The sequence below is a fragment of the Pleurodeles waltl genome, chromosome 6 (genome assembly GCF_031143425.1).
Source record: "Pleurodeles waltl isolate 20211129_DDA chromosome 6, aPleWal1.hap1.20221129, whole genome shotgun sequence".
Taxonomy (NCBI): domain Eukaryota; kingdom Metazoa; phylum Chordata; class Amphibia; order Caudata; family Salamandridae; genus Pleurodeles; species Pleurodeles waltl.
The window spans coordinates 449539265-449559279 of NC_090445.1; the positions used below are offsets into that span (position 1 = coordinate 449539265).

The window sequence follows — 20015 nt, forward strand, 5'->3', positions numbered from 1 at the left end:
TATAAAATCAAAAGTTTGCATCACTTTTGTGATGCAAAACCATTTTTAGTAAACCTGCTCCTTCTTGTTTAAGATAAAACAAGTGTGTTAAAAATATATATTTTCTGTAATACACAACCAGATTATACCTAGTGCAGTGTTTATGTTATAAGTTTCCATTTGAAAAACACACTCCAGAACGTGCTGATAACACCTTAGTTCCTAACAGAGCCCGCTCACTTCAACCACTGAGATCAACCAAAATCCATTTACAGGTAGAGAAGGCTTTGTTTGTTTTTTAATTGCTTTTTGAGCCTCATGGTGTTGAGCTCTGTCTGCTTAATCAGCCTTCTACTCTTGCAAAGTGCGCATAAAAGACATAGGCCCTGATTTGGAACTGCAGGGAGCACAATGCCACTGTGGAATATTGTTCTGCACAATTATGAGAGGTCCTGTGTTTCTGCACATGGATTTAGTGGGTGCTGGAACAATGTGCCTCGTTTTACCGGCTGGAAATTCCAACAGATAAAATCACTGCAGGAAAAGACTGCTTTTGTAGCCCAGACCCTTTCTATGACCTCAGCCCAAACCTCAGACAAGGCACAAGGGGAGCATTACTTACTCATCCCTGCCCTACCAATCCAAATTCTTCACTCCTTACTTCACCATCCTCACCTCATTCCTCCTCCCCCGTCCTAAAAACAGCAACCCTAATTCAAAAGTGAAGAGCATGCACAATACTGCTAGGTAAATCGTTTCTGCACAATAATTCCCCATTACATGGGATTTATATCATACATGCATGGGATTGGTTGAATGCTAACGCATGGTACTGGTGCAGAGTTTGCACCCTTCCACCCCGTACCATTGAACTTGTAATCGGGGCCATGGTGGGCTACTTAAAGTGCCTGGTGATAAGTCAACAGGGGTGAAAGGCCCAGCTATAACATCCCACCATACCTACAAATACACAGCAGGGGTACTTCCCCACACTTTAATGTCAGCAAAAGACAGAGAATGCAAGATTTGCTCAGCATGTTATAGAAAGTGGCAGGGATATTGTATTGTCACATGAATAGCAATTTACTAATCCTTGAGACACCTAAAAAGCAGGTATGGCAGAAACGTTGGTTGTTTTTATTTTCTTTATGCTTTGAACCCACACATAACATCAAACACAAAACTAAAACTGAATGCTTCAAGGCATTCGGAATATCATGGCAGTGCAACTTCTGATACATTTCAGGAAATTTGATAGGTTCTCCAAGGTTTGCCATAAGCTGCACTGGTTGCCAGCTCCTAGAAGAATCCATGGAATAGAGCCTTGCTTTTATGAAACTGGCACCATGCTGCTTACGTGTTTGCTTCTAAATCTAAAAGATCCATTCATTTTGGCTCTTTCCTCCTGCTAAAATTCACTTGAATCAAGCTCATGGGGAGTTAGGAGGGCGTGGTTAACTGGGGATGTTTCTTCTCTTTCGTCAAATCATCTATTTGGAATCCATTCCATCTTCGCCTGTGCAAAAGAGAGTACCATTCTATGTTTGGAAGGCTTTTAAAATTAAACTATTTTTGATTATCTTCATATATTTTTTGTGTTAGTTCAGCTCCAGGATGCCTTAGTGCATTTGCTACACTTTATTTATAAATAATAACTTAACTCAACTCATATCTTGTGCAGGATTGGTGGCAATTTTAGAAGAAATCAAGCAGAAATGATAGATTGTGGATCTTGCCGATTAGCAATGGAGCACTGTCACCTGAGGGACAGTACAGGTGTCTGATGCCTTACCTATGAATAGATTGAGAGATAGCTCAGTTATGAGAAGTCTAAACTTATGATTTATGTCTAATCAGAAGCATACCTCTGCCATCTAAAGCAAATGCATCTATGATTAGGTTCTTAGAGCGTATTATAAGACTGATGTAGAATTTGCTTCAGCATATGCCTTCTGTGGGTTCTCCCATGAATGTTGTCTCAGCAGAGGCAGTACACCAGTGCTTCTCGATGTGTACGCATTGCAATGCTGTGTCCTATCACTTTAAACTAGTGTGATTTGGAAGCAAAATGTTCTAGGGACCTTATTCTACTGTCAAACTAAACCTGGATCTCTAAAGTGGTATAATAGGTTAGAAATGCAAAATCATCGCACAATGAAAATTCCACTTTGTGCACTACTTATTCCAATGTTAGAATGGCAAACTGGTAACCATGTTATCTGCCTGGTGAGTCTCTTGTGCCCCATTCACAGGTGTACCTTTCTTTAACCATGTCAGACTAACTGCTAAAATCAGTATAGACATTTAAGAAAAAACATGATAGAGACTATGCCTATTCTTCTGAAAGGAATTTTGGAGAGATTCATAACAAATGTTTTATTTTATCATGCACATTGCCCCTCTATTATTTAAAAACGACATTGATATTTTAGTACATTTCTCACTTTGCGTGTTGTGGGCTTCAGAAAATAACTGAAGGCATGGTTATTTGTATTATTACATATGCTATAAAAAGGCACAATTTATGTTTCTGTTGGACTGATCTCACACTCATTTTATGTGTTCTGGGCCTTGAAGGAAACCCCATATCCTTGGCATGCTAAAACACCATTCAATTCAAAGTTATTTTGAGGCAACTGGCCTTTTTGCCAGTTCTTTAGGCCTGTTGGCTTCCCCGGTGGATGTATCACAGTCTTCTCTAATAATAACCACTCACTGTGGTGTGCTAACAACAACTATTTTAATTTGATCTAGAATAGGGTAGGATTTCTTGTAAAGTAATCCACAGGCAGGGATTTTGCCAACTGATTACGACTCACTCAGTCTCCAGAGGAATGAAAGATACACTAGGAATTAAACCAGACACTTGCCTCACAAAACCAGGTTTGTTAACCCATTAATTACAATACTGTGAGGCTTGTAGATGTGTGCAGCCTCAAACCAGCATATGTTGTACGGGGCTGATAAGCAAACTAAAAATTTACCTTTAGTCAACTGTCAGACAGGAGTGCCCTTTGATGATACATTTTAAATATTTCATGATCTCCTCATTTCAAAGATTATGTTTTCAGATAATAGACACACATGGCTGTTGACTTGAAGTAACTTTGCAAAAACTGGCTCTAAACTGCTTTATACCTAAATCTTTACAAGTTGTTTTTTAGTTGTCAAATCATTAATTCTCTTTATAAATGTCTCTCTCAGTAACCTATAAACATAGTCAAATTCACTAACCTTATCATCATTATAAGGTTTGACTAATATGTTTAAAATGCACACTTTACCCCTCTGTTTTCTTAAATTGGCTATAAGGATCTGCCCATCCTATTGTATGAAGTGTTAGCCACAACAAATTTGAGATCTAGTTGTGCCCCTGCTCAACACATTGTCACAGACTCTTCTTTAAGCACGGTGTATTAGTCCTCACCCTCAACACATGCTCAAAGAGTCACCTCAATGCACAGGACACTGACCTCCAGCCACCCTCATAGTACAATCACATTCTTCTTTGAGCACAAGACACGGGCCTCCACCTATCCTCAACACCCTGTCACAGTCTCCTCCCTGTACGCAGGATATGGGTCTCGACCTATCCTCAACACACACTCACAATCTCCTTGTCTACACATGATGTATGGGCCTCCACCTACCCTCAGCATACACACACTCACAGACTAAATACAGGCCATATTTGTTCAAGAACCCAGAGCACATACTCAAAGAGTCCTCTCGGATCAGAGAATATAGGCCTCTAACTAACTGCAGCACATACTCTCACAGTTTACTATCAGGACACCTTCTTGCAGCCATATTCATAACCTCCACGGGTGCAGCACATACACCCTCATAGTGTTATCTCAGGACAGGAGCTTCTATCTACTCACCACACATACTCATTGAAGGGCCTCCACCAATCTCCTTAGAAAACACATACTCCATTCCCTTCTACCTCTCGCCTAACGATAGTCAACATACACACCCAGCCCTAAACTGAGCACACGACAAGGGCTCGAAACAGCCATAATTTCTATTATGAGTACAGGACCCCACCTATACTCAGCCTCAAATGCTGGGAGGAGTTTAAATAAAAACAGTAGCTCGGTGAGAAGGAATCATGTCTTACAGTTTATCGCAAGAGAGCATTGCAACATAGGCAGACAGCCCTATAATGTGGACATCAGCATTTGGTTGGCGTTATCATATAATAACAAGTGTAGAGGTTCAGTGGGATAACACACCAACATTCTACATCTGTGTGAATCATGTAGGCCATATACTCTAATCTCAGTAAGACATTGGAATAGATCAGTACACCTACTGCTGAGATCTTTGTTAGTAGCAGGTAGGTCACAAGCTATGACAGGCCATAAACCTTCCACCAGTGCTTTATGCAGAAGTGGGAGGAAGGGGTCCTTGAAAGGGGCATGGCCAAAGAAACATAACTAGGGATCCTTTCTAGATATGGACTAAAACATGGCAATAGAGCAGAGGTCTTCAAACTGGGAGGTGGGCCATCCTAGTGGAGCCTCAAGTGATCCCAGTGGGGGCAACAGGCTCTGATCAAAAGAAGCATTGTGCTGATAAAAGTGCCATGTTTTCAGCGGAAAAAATAAGCTGTGGTAAACTGCTCTGTAATGGACTATCGCTAACTTCTTTTGTCATTCATATCCTAGCTGGGAGTATGTGTCAAAAGGGAAGAGACTCCAACTATTCTTCCCCACCCCTATTTCTAATAGTCACACTGTAGATATTTTTACACATTATTAAGGCCTGTCTGATCAGAATAGTATGTTTGGCAATCATGTATTAGATTGCGTTTTTAAAATGGTAACAGAACTTAACTGCAATATGTAACTAAGTGTAGACATATTTAAACATTGCCAATTAAATAGAATAATTGTTAAAAATTCTGAGGGGGCTCGATGATTATTTTTTCCTACTGGAGGGGCCCAGCATTAAAAAGTTTTAAAACCACTGCAATAGAGTCCTCTGCTTGATACACTTGCCACCTGACCAGTATTTGGGAGCCTCTATATGTATTTTTCTGCTAATACATCATGCAACAATCAATGTGTACATCTAAAACAGGTTAGACCTATTGGCCTTACCAAAGCCAGTTACCACAGATTTTTATTCTGATTCAGATACATAAGTAAGAACTCCCACTCACATCACTGTGCTTTGCAGTTTTGCTTTCTTTGTGAGACACACCCAGCTAGTGGCTAGCCAAACTCAGACACACACCCAGCACCCAAGCCAGGAACCTTGGAATCATCATCAACAAACTGGACATGATAGCACAAGTCAACATCGTCACTATGCCCTGTTTCCCCACCCTGAAGATGCGGAGGAAGATCTTCAAATCACTTCAAGAAATCAGTCGCTCCCTAGTGGCACTACGAGAACACCCTCTATGCCTGAATCACTAAGCAGCTCACCAGAAGACAACAAACCATCCAGTACCTGGCAGCCAGATTCATCCTCAATCAACTATATAGAACTTGCATCACACTACACCTCAGGAAGCTCCACTAACTCCTGATACACAAACTTGCTCATTTCAGCCTCCACACACACATTCAAGGCCCTACACAACTTAGGCCCCACCTGCCTGAACATTCACATTTTCTCCAGGCATCCACGAAGACAGCTTTGCTCTGCAACAGGACTCCTACTCACACACATCCCACTCAGACACAGAACTTTTTTAGGAGAACGAGCATTCTCTTACATTGCTCCTAAAGTGTGGATGTACCTCCCACTCCTCATCAGAATCTCCTCCTCCTCTCTTGTTGAATTCTGAAAGAAGCTGAAGACCTGGTTTTTCAATTAACCAACCCACCATAGACAGGGCTAAGCTCACAAACCTGCTGAATGCTTGGGTACCCTTGCGATGATAGTGCACTTTACAAGTACACATAAAATAACATCCAGTTTCTCCACACTAAACCTCTTTCTCATCTGATGTCTCACATCTCCTTTTTAGGTCATGCATTAGCCTAGACCTTTTGATTTCACAAAACTTATATGCATAATATACTAATTTAGAGGGGCTGTTGTGTCATTCACATTTTTCTTCCCCTACCGACTGCATAGGGCAGTGAGTGAGCTCTCTTCAGCCATTGGCTAACTTTACTATGAGTGACAATTCTGCTCTTTCACAAAGAGTACATCCACACAGGGCAGTTCCCTACAGAAAGGACTTCTATGGCAGAATGTGCTTTGTAAAGCCAAAGAAATATTTGTGGCAAAGGTCTAGGAGCTCCTAAACAATAAAGTTTTACAATACCATAACAAAACAAAGTAAGCATCGGCAAAGTCAGTAGGCTGCTAGACAACCCTGGACAAATTGACTTTGCAACTGCTTGTTTTTATATTGCCGAGGACTGGCAGCACCCACAACAATAAAGTTTTACAAAAACAATGACAAAACAAAACAAACATTGACAAAGCTGTATTCATATCAACACAAATGAGGCCTACTTAAGAAACAAAAAGTGATCGGATCCGTTAGGATTCCAATCTTGTTTTATAAATCCTGCTGATAGCCACAGGGAGGCTTTAAAATGACTCTCACCCACAAGAAATCTGTGGCATGCTTCATTATGGATTGTTTTATCCAGAATGATGATGCACCTGGATTCGCACAGCATATGTAAGGTTGCATTTCATAATCCAGGTTTGAGTGATTGTTAGAAATTGGCAGTCGGTTTGCACCCTGTCCAACTAGGGACCCTCACTCTAGTCAGGATAAGGGAGATACCCACTCATATAACCCCTGCTCACCCCCTTGGTAGCTTGGCAGGAGCATTCAGGCTTGCCTCAGAAGCTATGTGTAAAGCATTTGCACATAACTTACAGTAATACAGTGAAAACACTACAAAAGGACACCACACCAGTTTTAGAATAATAGCCAATATTTATCTGTGTAAAACATGACCAAAATAATAAAAATCCAACATACAGTGCTAAAGATATGAATTTTGTAAGATTTATCTTAAAAATACAGTTCCTTGAAGTCGATAGGTCCCCCTGGGGCTATCACAGCGTCGTGATCAACAAAACCAACAGTTCAGGCTGGCCGCGGCGTCGCGGGCCAGCTACGGTGTAAGGAAGACCCGCACACAGTACCTTGGATTTGCAGGACGTCGTGATTCTCGCGGTGAGCTTCGGAGAGTGGCGTCGCTGGTGTCGGTTCCGGAGTCGATGTGGGAGTCATCGGGCCCTTAAAGTTCACACGCGTTGCGGATCTAACTCCGGGCTGATGAAGTCAGGTGCGCCGGTGTTGATGGCGTCGGGGCTGAGGTGCTAAGCAGGACGATTCAACGTGCGGGGCCCACAGGTTACGGTGCAGGCAGCGGCTTGGTGACGCCATCCAGCGGCATCGGTGAGACCAGGGCTGTGGTGTGAAGAGGGGCAGTGTAACGTGCGGTGTCCACAGGTCACGGTGCAGGCAGCGGCGTCGTTGTTGCGGTAGCGCTGTCGTCCGTAGGCCCAAGCTAGCGGTGCGGGACGGAACGGTGCTTTGTGACCCTCATGAGCGGTGTCCACAGGCCACGGTGCAGGCAGGGATGCCTGGTGACAACACTGGAGTCGATGGTGCTGGCGTAGGTGAACCGTGGCTGCGGTGCGGGACGGGATGGTGCTTCGAGCTCCTCACCAGCGGTGTCACAGGCCACGGTGCAGGCAGCGGCCCGGTGTCAGCAGGAGCGGCGTCGGCGGGGATGCCCAGGCTGCGGTGTGAGCAGATGATGGCAGTGCAGGCCCACAGGTTGCGGTGTGAGCAGCAGCTTCGTGAAGTCCGATGACGACGTCGGTGAGACCAGGGTCGATGTGCGAAGTGGGGCAATGTGACTCCGTGCGGCATCAGCAGGTCACGGTGCAGGCCAGTGGCGACCTTGGTGGCATCACGGTGGTTCCTCCTCTTGAACAGCACAAAACACACAGTTCTCAGTGCTGCAGGTCGAGGAAACTGAACTCTTTGGTGTCCCTGAGACTTCCAACAGGAGGCAAGCTCTACTCCAAGCCCTTGGAGAACTTTCTCAAGCAGGACACACAGCAAAGTTTACCCTTTGCACTCCTTTCAGGCAGAAGCCACAACTGCAGGCCAGTCCAGCAAAGCAGCACAGCAACGGGACAGTACGCCTCCTCCTCCAGCTCTTCAGCTCTTCTCCTTGGCAGAGGTTCCTCTTTATTTCAGAAAGATTCTAAAGTCTGGGGTTTTGGGTCTTCTTCTTATACCCCTTTCTGCCTTTATAGTTGGTAAACTTCAAAGCAAAGTCTCAAGTGTTTGCAAGATCCTTCCTTGTCCAGGCCAGGCACCAGACACACAACAGGGGTTTGGAGACTACATTGCGTGAGGGCAGGCACAGTCCTTTCAGGTGTGAATGACCACTCCTCCCTCCCCTCTAGCTCAGATGGCTCATCAAGATATGCAGGCTACACCCGCCCCCTCTGTGTCAATGTCTAGAGGAGAGGTGTGAACAGCCCAACTGTCAAACTGGCCCAGATGGGGAATCCACAAACAAGCAGAGTCACAGAATGGTTTAAGAAAGAAAATGCCTACTTTCTAAAAGTGGCATTTTCAAACTCGCAACCTAAAAAACAACTTCACTAAAAGATGTATTCTTAAATTGTGAGTTCAGAGACCCCAAACTCCATATTTCTATCTGCACTCAAAGGAAATCTGCGCTTTAAGGTTATTTAAAGGCAGCCCCCATGTTAACCTATGAGGGAGATAGGCCTTGCAACAGTGAAACAAGAATTTGGCAGTATCTCACTGTTAGGACATGCAAAACACGCCAGTACATGTCCTACTTTTTAAATACAATACACCCTGCCCATGGGGCTACCTAGGGCCTACCTTAGGGGTGCCGTACATGTACCGAAAGGGAAGGTTTGGGCTTCGCAAATGGGTACACTTGGCAGGTCAAATTGGCAGTTTAAAACTGCACACACAGACACTGCAGTGGCAGGTCTGAGCCATGTTTACAGGGCTACTTATGTGGGTGGCACAATCAGTGCTGCAGACCCACTAGTAGCATTTGATTTACAGGCCCTGAGCACCTCAGGTGCACTTTACTAGGGACTTACCAGTAAATCAAATATGCCAATCATGGATAAACCAATCAACAGTACAATCTACCTAGTGAGCACTTGCACTTTAGCACTGATTAGCAGTGGTAAAGTGCGCAGAGACAATAAACCAGCAAAAAAAAGACCTGAAAAAATAGGAAGAAGAAGGCAAAAAGTTTGGGAATAACCCTGCAAAAAGGGCCATTTCCAACAGTGATGTTCTGTGAGTTTTTTTCCTTAAAATTGCCTAGCTGGATATAACGGGAAAGACTTGCAATCCAGTATCCTTCATTGCTACGTTTTGTCAAGCACCATGGGTGCAATAAACAGTAATGCTGAAAAAAGGCTAGAGGTTATGCAATGTATCGTAAGTGAGGCTCCAATGTCCCCTCCGCCTAAATATAAGTGTGGGTCAGTCCAGTCTGGTCCACAAATTGGCACAGGTCCAACAGTAATGGCACGGGCAACCCATATGTTTCACATGAAGCATTAATAATCAGCCCTTGTAAGTTGGCACCAATTAAACCCAGTCTAGAATCGAAACAACTTCACATCAATGAATGCACATCAATGTGAGGGATTGTTGGGAGGATTTGAGAAAGAGCCGTTTTTGGTTTTCCAAAACACTATCTTTGATGAGATAGACTCTAATAAGACGTGCTTGGAAGATTTCGTGATGGGTATGTTGAACTTTTGGAATGAGTATGAGGTCAGGGGGAAATACTATGAGTAGCTATCTCGAGGTGGTAAAATATATTAAATTAATCAATCATCCACAGTCTGCAAATGTGGGTAATATAAGTTTCAGGAAGGTACAGCATTCGATTGAGGGTCTTCTGCCTCAACAGTGGTAGGTGGGAAGATCAGTTTGCTAAATTTCACGTAAAGGATGGGGAAAAGAGGGCACTCACAGTCTATTGTTGACCAGGGACCTAGGGCACACATTCATCAAGTTACCCCCACAGATTCACCAGGTACCCCAGTCACAGAATCATCAAGTTCCCCTTAACAACTTGCACCTAGCCCCGGAACAACACCCTTTGTGGCAGCATTAACAAATGTACTCACCTGGAGGCTACTCACAGGGAGAATTGGGAAGTCCTAAAATCAAGGTGGTATGTTAGATGGGTAATTGGGCAGACCACACTATAGAGCTCTATGAGGACTTAAACATGGTGCGCAGGGTTTCCTGGGTGTCCCAGGGTAAAAAAACTTGTAAACCCTTAAACTGTAAACTTTGACATTCATTGTTGGCGGTGACATTGCTCAACTTGAACCACCCTATGATATAACATAGCCAGTTTAAAACAATCCCTTTGTGGTTATTCTATTTTTGCAGACCACAGGATTGTGTTCGGCATTCCAACCCCAGTCCAAGCATACCTCCCATATTTGCCTCATGGTTGGGTACGTGTTCAAACTTCTAATTGTTTTTTCCCCACTTAGCACAATGGAAAATATTTAAGTTCTGTTTTCTGTGATATATTCCCAGAAAATAGTGGGGCTGTTAAGTCTTTAGGTCCTTCCATTTCTAAGCTCTTTAACGATGCTGAAGCAGGGAATAGAAGGTAAAATCACTATCAGTCCTATGTGGGTCACATATAAACATTATCACCTGGAACCTAGCTAGCCTAGGGGGTAAAATAGATATTATAATCAGGACTCGTTAATCTTAACTGGATTTTCTATCCTTTCTTTTCAAGAAACATGGGTTTCTGACAGCTTGTACTTAAGTTGCTATATAACCTACGACATGCCTGCAACAACTTCCCAGGCTGGAAGAGCCAAGGGCGGTCTATGAACATTTATTTCGATATTGATTACTGATAAAGTGGTCACTAAGTGTTTAAAATGTCCTTTCTTTCAGATATCAGGACTGTGGATGCCCAAGGTTTTTTTTTCTTGTGATTGTGAATTTCTGTAATATCTTCTATTTGACAACATCAGTAGTAGTTTTATCACAAGGCACTTTAACGCCCACTTGTGTTCGTTACCATCTAAGGCAATATGTGGGATTTTTGAGTCCGCTAAAAGTGGTCAGCCTCATTTTGTTCATGGTTGTTATAAAGAGGCCGTTACTACTTTTCTACTAAGAAACGTTTTGGCTTTGCCATTAAAGTGTGTGCTTTGCCTACCCCTTTTAGACATACATTTACAGGGTGAGGTGAAGAGACCACAGTTGATTATATAATGCCTACTTAAAATGTAAGCCCATATTCTCTCAATTTTAGAACTCATAATAATTGTGTTAGTAACCACAACAACCCTCAGTTTGGATGTTAAATTTTGTAAAAATGTTGAAACACTCAGGTGGTCATTTTGAGTTTGGCAGGCGGCAGAGGCCTCCTGCCAAACTCAACCCGCCACATGACCACTAGTGCCGCCAGGACACCACCGGCCCTATTCCAAGTTCACTGCAGGGCCGCCGGGTGGAAACAGTGTTTACTCCCGTCAGCCCTACGGTGAAGAGGGCCTTAACATTGATGCCGGCGCCAATGTGGCGGTGCAGCGGGTGCAGCAGCACCCGCCGCGCATTTCACTGTGCATAATTCGGGCAGTGAAATTCGCAACAGGGGTGTGTATGGGGGCCCCTTCACTACCCGTGCCGGTGTTTGGGGTTATACCAATGATACAAATTTACAGCTATCGAAAAACAGCTATTTACCTTCACACTTTTCATGTTTAAGCTATATTAAAACGCTATGTGAGAGGCTTGTTATGCCTGAATTCTAAGAGGAAACTGAGTTGCAGAGGGAGATAAGCAAAGGGGATTTTTAAAGGTTTATTTTGAAACTTATTTGAATAGCTGCTACTATTTGAAGATGGTTTACAACCATATCTGGAGAAGTTAACCAATGCATAACTTAGGTTTGTGCTGACCATTTTTGAGTCACTATCTTGTGACACTGTAATTGTACTAGAGCACTTCCCAGGTGCACATGTGACGGGCGTTCGACACAAAGCAACATGCCCTTTTTTTGTTTGTTTTTAAGTTTTATGATGGTCATAGAAGGAGATAAATTAAATCTTTATTACAGAACTGTAATTTTAGGCAGCATAGACCTGCACTGATCTTTCAACAACAGTTAAAAACAGAGGTTGATGTTGCTGTGGCTATTTGTATCTGGCATGCTATTTTTATACGACAGCGATTAGGCAATTTATGATTTGTGCGTGTAGTGTATATGTGCCAGATGTTATGAGTATTTTGTAAAGCGCTTTATCACCCACTAGGGTATCCTAGCACAGATATTGCACTAGATATGCTAGTACACCATAACGATTAGCAGTTTTACTTTAACTGACCCTTCTGAAACATCATTGTAATGCTTTAATGCATGACTTTAATTTTGAAGGGCATCTTATGTTTTGTTGCTGTTTAATATTTTTAACGTCGGAAATTGTATTACAAATTGGTATGTAATTTTATGGGCTCCATACGAAACCGAATAAAGCTTTTACTGACTGACATTTAATCAAAGCCAGATTACAATATTATTAACATCATTACTGGGAAAGGCCTGACATTGCCCAAGGCCCGGTTTAATCACATTAAACACTTCTTCTACAAAGGGAAATCATTTTATTAAGAAGGATTAACCTGAATTGAGATTGATGCCTCTCTCTATATACTGTAATTCGACGTTTGTTCTGTGTCAAATACTATGACTCATATTCTGTTTATTTTTGTGGTGGGGCGGCTTGGAGAGGGTTACAGTAAATAAAAAGTAAAATGTTATACAGGGAGTGCAGAATTATTAGGCAAGTTGTATTTTTGAGGATTAATTTTATTATTGAACAACAACCATGTTCTCAATGAACCCAAAAAACTCATTAATATCAAAGCTGAATATTTTTGGAAGTAGTTTTTAGTTTGTTTTTAGTTTTAGCTATGTTAGGGGGATATCTGTGTGTGCAGGTGACTATTACTGTGCATAATTATTAGGCAACTTAACAAAAAACAAATATATACCCATTTCAATTATTTATTATTACCAGTGAAACCCATATAACATCTCAACATTCACAAATATACATTTCTGACATTCAAAAACAAAACAAAAACAAATCAGTGACCAATATAGCCACCTTTCTTGGCAAGGACACTCAAAAGCCTGCCATCCATGGATTCTGTCAGTGTTTTGATCTGTTCACCATCAACATTGCGTGCAGCAGCAACCACAGCCTCCCAGACACTGTTCAGAGAGGTGTACTGTTTTCCCTCCTTGTAAATCTCACATTTGATGATGGACCACAGGTTCTCAATGGGGTTCAGATCAGGTGAACAAGGAGGCCATGTCATTAGATTTCCTTCTTTTATACCCTTTCTTGCCAGCCACGCTGTGGAGTACTTGGACGCGTGTGATGGAGCATTGCCCTGCATGAAAATCATGTTTTTCTTGAAGGATGCAGACTTCTTCCTGTACCACTGCTTGAAGAAGGTGTCTTCCAGGAACTGGCAGTAGGACTGGGAGTTGAGCTTGACTCCATCCTCAACCCGAAAAGGCCCCACAAGCTCATCTTTGATGATACCAGCCCAAACCAGTACTCCACCTCCACCTTGCTGGCGTCTGAGTCGGACTGGAGCTCTCTGCCCTTTACCAATCCAGCCACGGGCCCATCCATCTGGCCCATCAAGACTCACTCTCATTTCATCAGTCCATAAAACCTTTGAAAAATCAGTCTTGAGATATTTCTTGGCCCAGTCTTGACGTTTCAGCTTGTGTGTCTTGTTCAGTGGTGGTCGTCTTTCAGCCTTTCTTACCTTGGCCATGTCTCTGAGTATTGCACACCTTGTGCTTTTGGGCACTCCAGTGATGTTGCAGCTCTGAAATATGGCCAAACTGGTGGCAAGTGGCATCGTGGCAGCTGCACGCTTGACTTTTCTCAGTTCATGGGCAGTTATTTTGCGCCTTGGTTTTTCCACACGCTTCTTGCGACCCTGTTGACTATTTTGAATGAAACGCTTGATTGTTCGATGATCACGCTTCAGAAGCTTTGCAATTTTAAGAGTGCTGCATCCCTCTGCAAGATATCTCACTATTTTTGACTTTTCTGAGCCTGTCAAGTCCTTCTTTTGACCCATTTTGCCAAAGGAAAGGAAGTTGCCTAATAATTATGCACACCTGATATAGGGTGTTGATGTCATTAGACCACACCCCTTCTCATTACAGAGATGCACATCACCTAATATGCTTAATTGGTAGTAGGCTTTCGAGTCTATACAGCTTGGAGTAAGACAACATGCATAAAGAGGATGATGTGGTCAAAATACTCATTTGCCTAATAATTCTGCACTCCCTGTATATATATATATATATATATATATATATATATATATATATATAACTATTTATTTACCATATATGTTACCCTCTCCAAGCCGCCGCCACCCCCCCACACCACAAAATAAGTGAACAGATTATGAGTCATAGAATTTGACGGAGAACCAAAGTTGAATTACAACCTTATTCTTCTGTACAATGGGGTGAGGGGTGTCATTTCTCCAACCCCGTTGCATTACTCTATACCAGGGGTCTCCAACCTTTTTTGTTATGAGTGCTAATTCTGATTAATAAAATCATCCTGAGCTACTAATTCGTTTTGTAATAGTAATTACATCAGACAAGATTGCTAGTGTGCTCCTTAAGTTAAATTACTTGCAGTGATCACCTCTGCATCAGGCAGGTAGCCAGCAGTAATGTAACAAGTATTTGCAATGCAGTGGGTCTAGCGTTACCTCGAGTTAAAGCTATTAGCGTTGTAAACTCAGGGGACCGGACTTTTCTTGCCACATAAACTGAAAATGAAAAGTAAAACAGTTTCACATAACTAACCGGACTTTTCTTGCCACATAAACTGAAAATTAAAAGTAAAACAGTTTCACATATGCAAGCCGACGGCCGCCATAAGCGCAAAGCAGACACACAAAAGGGAACAGAAGTTTGCTTGCAGTGAAATGTATTGGCAAAAGTGCAATTAACCATATAACCGGCAAAAGTGCAAATATCCATGTATCAATGTCATGCAAAGCGCTTGACTACTGCCCAGCGAGATTGTGCTGCTTGTGAAATAAAGAGAAAAAGTAGTCCAGAAACCATATGGAAAACATCGAGCCTCGTAAGTTTTCAGTAGTTGGCTGGTGTGCTCGAGGAGGGCTAAACACCGGAAAAGGCATGGCGTATGCATGCCTTTCACTAATTAAATAAAGCTAATTTTAAAAGGCAAGCCCATGAACCAACCAAACCGATGGGCTTGATATGGGTGTGCTTAAAAGCCCACAGAGAGATTACACCAGGGCCAGAGCACTTTGCGCTCAACTCTAAAAAAGGCTCTGTCAACACTCACAGCTCGTGACTACCAGAAGGGGCGCGGCGGCACGCAGAGGGGGGATAAATAACAATTAAATTCAAAAATGTTTGTAAAAAAAACACTTACCTCCTCTGCCGTGTGCCGCTTGTCCGTCTCCTCGATGCAGGCACAGGCTCCCAGTCTGCCCTATGGCCAATCCTGACGCTGCTCAAAGCAGCATCAGGATTGGCTGGGAACGCCCATCTAGGGCGCTCCAAGACAGACTGGAAGCCTGTGCATGCTCTCTCCAAAGAGCCTAATGCGCATGTGTGTTTGGCCGGTCCGAGACGGACGGCCAAACCCACATGCGCTCTGAGGGGAGTACTCTGAGCAGTCCCTTCAAGTGCTCGTCACCCCCAATGCCCCGCCCCTTTTCAAGAAAATGATAATAAACATAGTTTATTATCACTTTCTTGAAAAGGTTTTGCAGCTGCCGCTGCTGGTGGTGGGGGACAACGCTCCTCCACCCTAATGGAGAAGCCGCCTCTGTCTGTCAATTTGAAATGCCTTTACATGAGTAATACATAACAGCCATATCTTAAATGCCCAACCAAGGTAATAATGTTAGGAATAAGCCTCCCCAACTCAAATATCAGCTTTAATATTTTTTCAGTTTTGGTATACAAATATTAATTCAGTCAACCAAAAGCTTCTAATTTAGTAGGCTGGACTGGGCACAGGAGAGCTACCTCTAGGCAGCTGGAGAGCTACCAGTAGCTCACGAGCTACTCGTTGGAAAAGCCTGTTCTATACACTTTGAATACATAACCACGCTGACTGACCAATTAAATAATATGCACATGAAGTAACCTCGCCATGGGCCGCGCAAGGCAGCGAACAATTAATTAGCTGGCTGTATTCTACCCCCAACACAGGTGGTGAAATTGCTTAACATTCCCCTTATGCCAGGACAAAGCACCGTGCGATCAAACAACAGTGTATGATGGCGGCCTTCAAATAGAACACACCGTCCAGCTCGCGTAAATAATATCCGTGGGTGAGAACCGGGGTCGGTGCAATTCACAGCAGCATCCTTTGTTAAAGTAGGTGCATTTCTCACTTTGGCTAGAGGCGAGAACCCCCTTTTTTCCTCACCCTCCACTTCCTTACCAGATATTACCATCAGCAGACTAACATTCTGGGCACACATTAAGTGTCTGTCTCGGCACATAAGGTGTGACTACAAGGGCAGCTCTTCCTTGTCTCCTGTGAGGCAGTAAAAAAGTCCTAAGGGGGCTGAGTTGTTCAAGAATAGAGCTCTACAGCCATACATGAATTTGTGTTCAATTGTACTGTGTTTCGTGTCATTCACTTCACAGCACCGGGTGTGGTTCGCTGTGAAATCACCAAGCATAGTTAGAAAAAAATATCACTTGCATGGTGTGCGATGAAGGCGTCTCTCTTATCCTGCTTTCAGCAGCGTTCCTAGAACAAGATCGGGACCCTAGTGGATCCAATCACTGTTTTGTTTCTTAAGCATGCCTTGTCTCTGTTGAAAGGAATAGACCTTCCAACCGGAGGATTATATGATCTACTTTAACTCTTCTGACTCCCCCATTATACAGGGTAACCCCAAAAGGCTGGCAGCCATTTCCAGAACTGTTAGCTTTGCCAGTACTTGCTTTCCATTGCTGTCTTTGTACTCTCTTCTTCTATATGCACTTACACAAAGGCTGCGTAACTCCTTCACACATTACAGCTGGCATACATCTTCCATCCTTCTATGCGCTCTGCAGAGAGGCCGATGATGGGATGAGCAGGTAGTCTGAAAGGTTTTACAGCACGCTGACAGCCACTCTCAGAATCTTTCCTCCTTAATCCTCAATTCCAGGAGTCCCCATGGTGCCGCGTTATGAACACCCACCCACGCCCTGAACTCACTGCGTAAACCCCACGCATCATTTTGTGCATTGGTTACCGATGTGTATATGAAATTATTATTCATCTGCCACCTTCCCCTGTGCCCCGTGGTTTGCTGGTCTTCTTAACCTTTCTAGTTTTTACGGGATTTGTTGCTCCATGATAGCAACTCTGAGTCACCCAAGCGCATCACAAAAAAACCCACACACAACTCAGCTTCACTTCTGTGTCCTCACGGCTACAGTAGCTCTTCGAAGCAGCCGACGGTCGGTCAGCATTAGGGCTAGACGAGTAAAGTATAACATGACCATTCATTTTTAGGCACAGAAAAAAACACACTAAAAGTAGCCGGTGACTTCGCTTGTGGCAGAACACAGAAGATAAGTCTTTTTCTAGGACTGAAAACATAGAAACTACTTTGAGGGAGCTAGAGCGGAGACTCTACCCCGCACCCTTGCTTGCCTAGCCTGGGCTTGTGACCGACTCTCTCCTAACGCCGCTATCAGACGCCTGGGCCAGGCGGACAATTTACAGACTTCCATATAAGTGGAACCGCTGAAATTATGCGGCAGGTCTGGCTGAATTTTGCTGCAAAAAATGAGATTGTGGAGCACGGGAAGACAAATTATGCACCATCACTTAATGCTCATTATGAAAAACATCCCGGAACATTCTATTTTAGCTATTTTAATATTTTACATGGAGTTACGAAAAAGAATGTATGCGCAATAAAAATTAGAGAAGGTTCTTTGGAATGAAAAGTGTGTGCATTCTATCCTATCCAAGCTGTTACTCAACAACAGTTCATAATGCTATTTTGTATGCAAGCACAGGACCATTCTAGGGCAGGGCTATTCTTTCTACCTCCCTGAGTGAAGTAGGTTGTGCAGAACACGTACAATGTTGCAATTAGAGTAAAACAAGCCTACCTATACACATTTCTTGTAATAAGAGGGTGCTTCGTACATGCATCCCAGGACTGTTCTACAGACTTTCTTGTTTTGGGCTTACCCTGTGTTGACATCATCGGGCCCCTGACTCTTTCCAACTCTGCAGAACACAGTGAATTTCATTATAGGTACGGGTCTCGCTAGGAGGCATTTCAGGATTGAAGACGTGGGACCTTAAATAGATATACAACAGCGGTGATCTTTTTCTAAAGTTTGAGTACCATCTTCAAAAAGACTGCTACTTTGAAAAATGGGTTTTTGAAACGGGATATGCTCATGGCAAAGGTGGAGTCATTGTTGCTACCCTGTTGAATTTGTGCGAGAGCTCAAATAAGGCAGCAGATAATGGTTGATGTGTCTGGTACACAAAATGCATATTTGCGCTTAAAAAGTACAGCCCTGGAATTGTGTTTTTCCAGTGGCCCTAACCATAAGGTAATGAACATTTACCAATGTCAGTTTAATTCTCTTGTGAAACATCTCCCATCTTTTCCTCCCCTGTTAATAGCACATACAAACACTGCAAGACAGGGTGAAGTAAGGATGAATCAAAAAATCTTATTCAAAGCAGAGGAAGGACAGATACAATGCAGTCCGCAGTGGAGTACATAGCACAGACTGGCCAAGTCCTATTGCCTAAAATAGTGCCAGAGCAAAGGAGAGCTCTGCGTTTAACCACGAAGCAAGAGACATAGCGTTGTTTCTCACTTACCTCCATGCGTGGTTTTGTAGTGACTGTAGAAGTTGCCATGGACATAGCGATCCACCAACGAAGACTTCCCTACCTCGAAGTCCCCCAAAATAAGCACTTTGAACAGGTTTTCCTGGTGGCCCTTCTGGATACGGTCCAGGCGAGGCCCACCTCCTAAGGTCCTCTCCCCTTCCTGACACCTACTGGGGCTTTTCCTTATCCTCCCTTCAGTCATCTCACCAGCATCCCACCCAATCCCAAGCCCTTGGCAGAACACGGGTGTCTAGTTGTGGCTTAGACTGGCTGTGGCAGCCACTGCAGAGCGATGGAGCGCTTTCCTTCACACCCTTCAGGAGTCCTGAAGTCTGAGGATACAAGCGTGTGCCATTGAGCAACCTCCAGGAAACGTATGGCTGTATGGATGCTGGCAGTACGTCGCATACAAAGAATGTGGCTCAGGGCCAAGGGGAAAGTCCAGCAGTGACACAGGCTAAGTGATAGCTAATGACCTGTCACTCAGGAAAGCAAACCTATCCAGAGGAGAGGGGGTTGGACTTGGAATTACCCCGCCCTTCAGTCGGGGGGGGGCTAGGTCTGGGTCAACCAAGAAGTGCCCCTTTACTAATCTCTGGAGTGAATGTGCTTGCATTAAGATTGTGCAGCCCCGTTACTACCCCCTGTGAAAGGGCCTGTATAAGGAATCCGATTACCAGCCCTCAGGAGAGGGTGCATGGCTTCCCAGCAAGCTAGGGCGTGGCTTCTGACTGCTCCGCACCGGCCTCCGGTTTCCTGGTTCTCAGACCTTCAGATTTTACAGCTGCAGCTGCCCTGGCCTCGCCTTGAACGTGAACTCACTTCACCTCGCTCTCCCCAGGGCTCATGTGACAAAGGAGAAGTTCATGTTGTGCATATGATTTCGAAGCACAAGTTCAGTGAGAGGCGTGGCAGGTCTGGCTGGAGAATACAAAGGATCACTACGTGATATAAGTGTAACTGATGGAAGCGCCTATGCAAGTGAAGGCAGGGGCCCTTAGGTAACGTATCTGTACTGTTTTGTTTACTGTAAACTGTTTAGAAGGGACTCCTGAAAACAGTGCAAGCCTCCGCTG

At 43.7% G+C, this 20015-nt stretch overlaps 1 protein-coding gene and 1 long non-coding RNA gene across 2 annotated transcripts in view; one reads left to right on the plus strand and one right to left on the minus strand.

The window, feature by feature from the left end:
- RAB29 (RAB29, member RAS oncogene family) overlaps positions 1 to 19529 on the minus strand; it is a 159048-nt gene extending 139519 nt beyond the window's left edge. Inside the window, exon 1 of the mRNA XM_069238564.1 lies at positions 18928 to 19529. Within this exon, the coding sequence (XP_069094665.1) occupies positions 18928 to 19141 (214 nt within the window). The 5' untranslated portion in view covers positions 19142 to 19529. The remainder of the gene's footprint in view (positions 1 to 18927) is intronic.
- A 139-nt stretch (positions 19530 to 19668) lies between these two features.
- The window catches only part of LOC138299880 (uncharacterized), a 39674-nt gene continuing 39327 nt past the window's right edge, over positions 19669 to 20015 (plus strand). Inside the window, exon 1 of the long non-coding RNA XR_011204844.1 lies at positions 19669 to 19940. This is a non-coding gene — a long non-coding RNA (uncharacterized lncRNA). The remainder of the gene's footprint in view (positions 19941 to 20015) is intronic.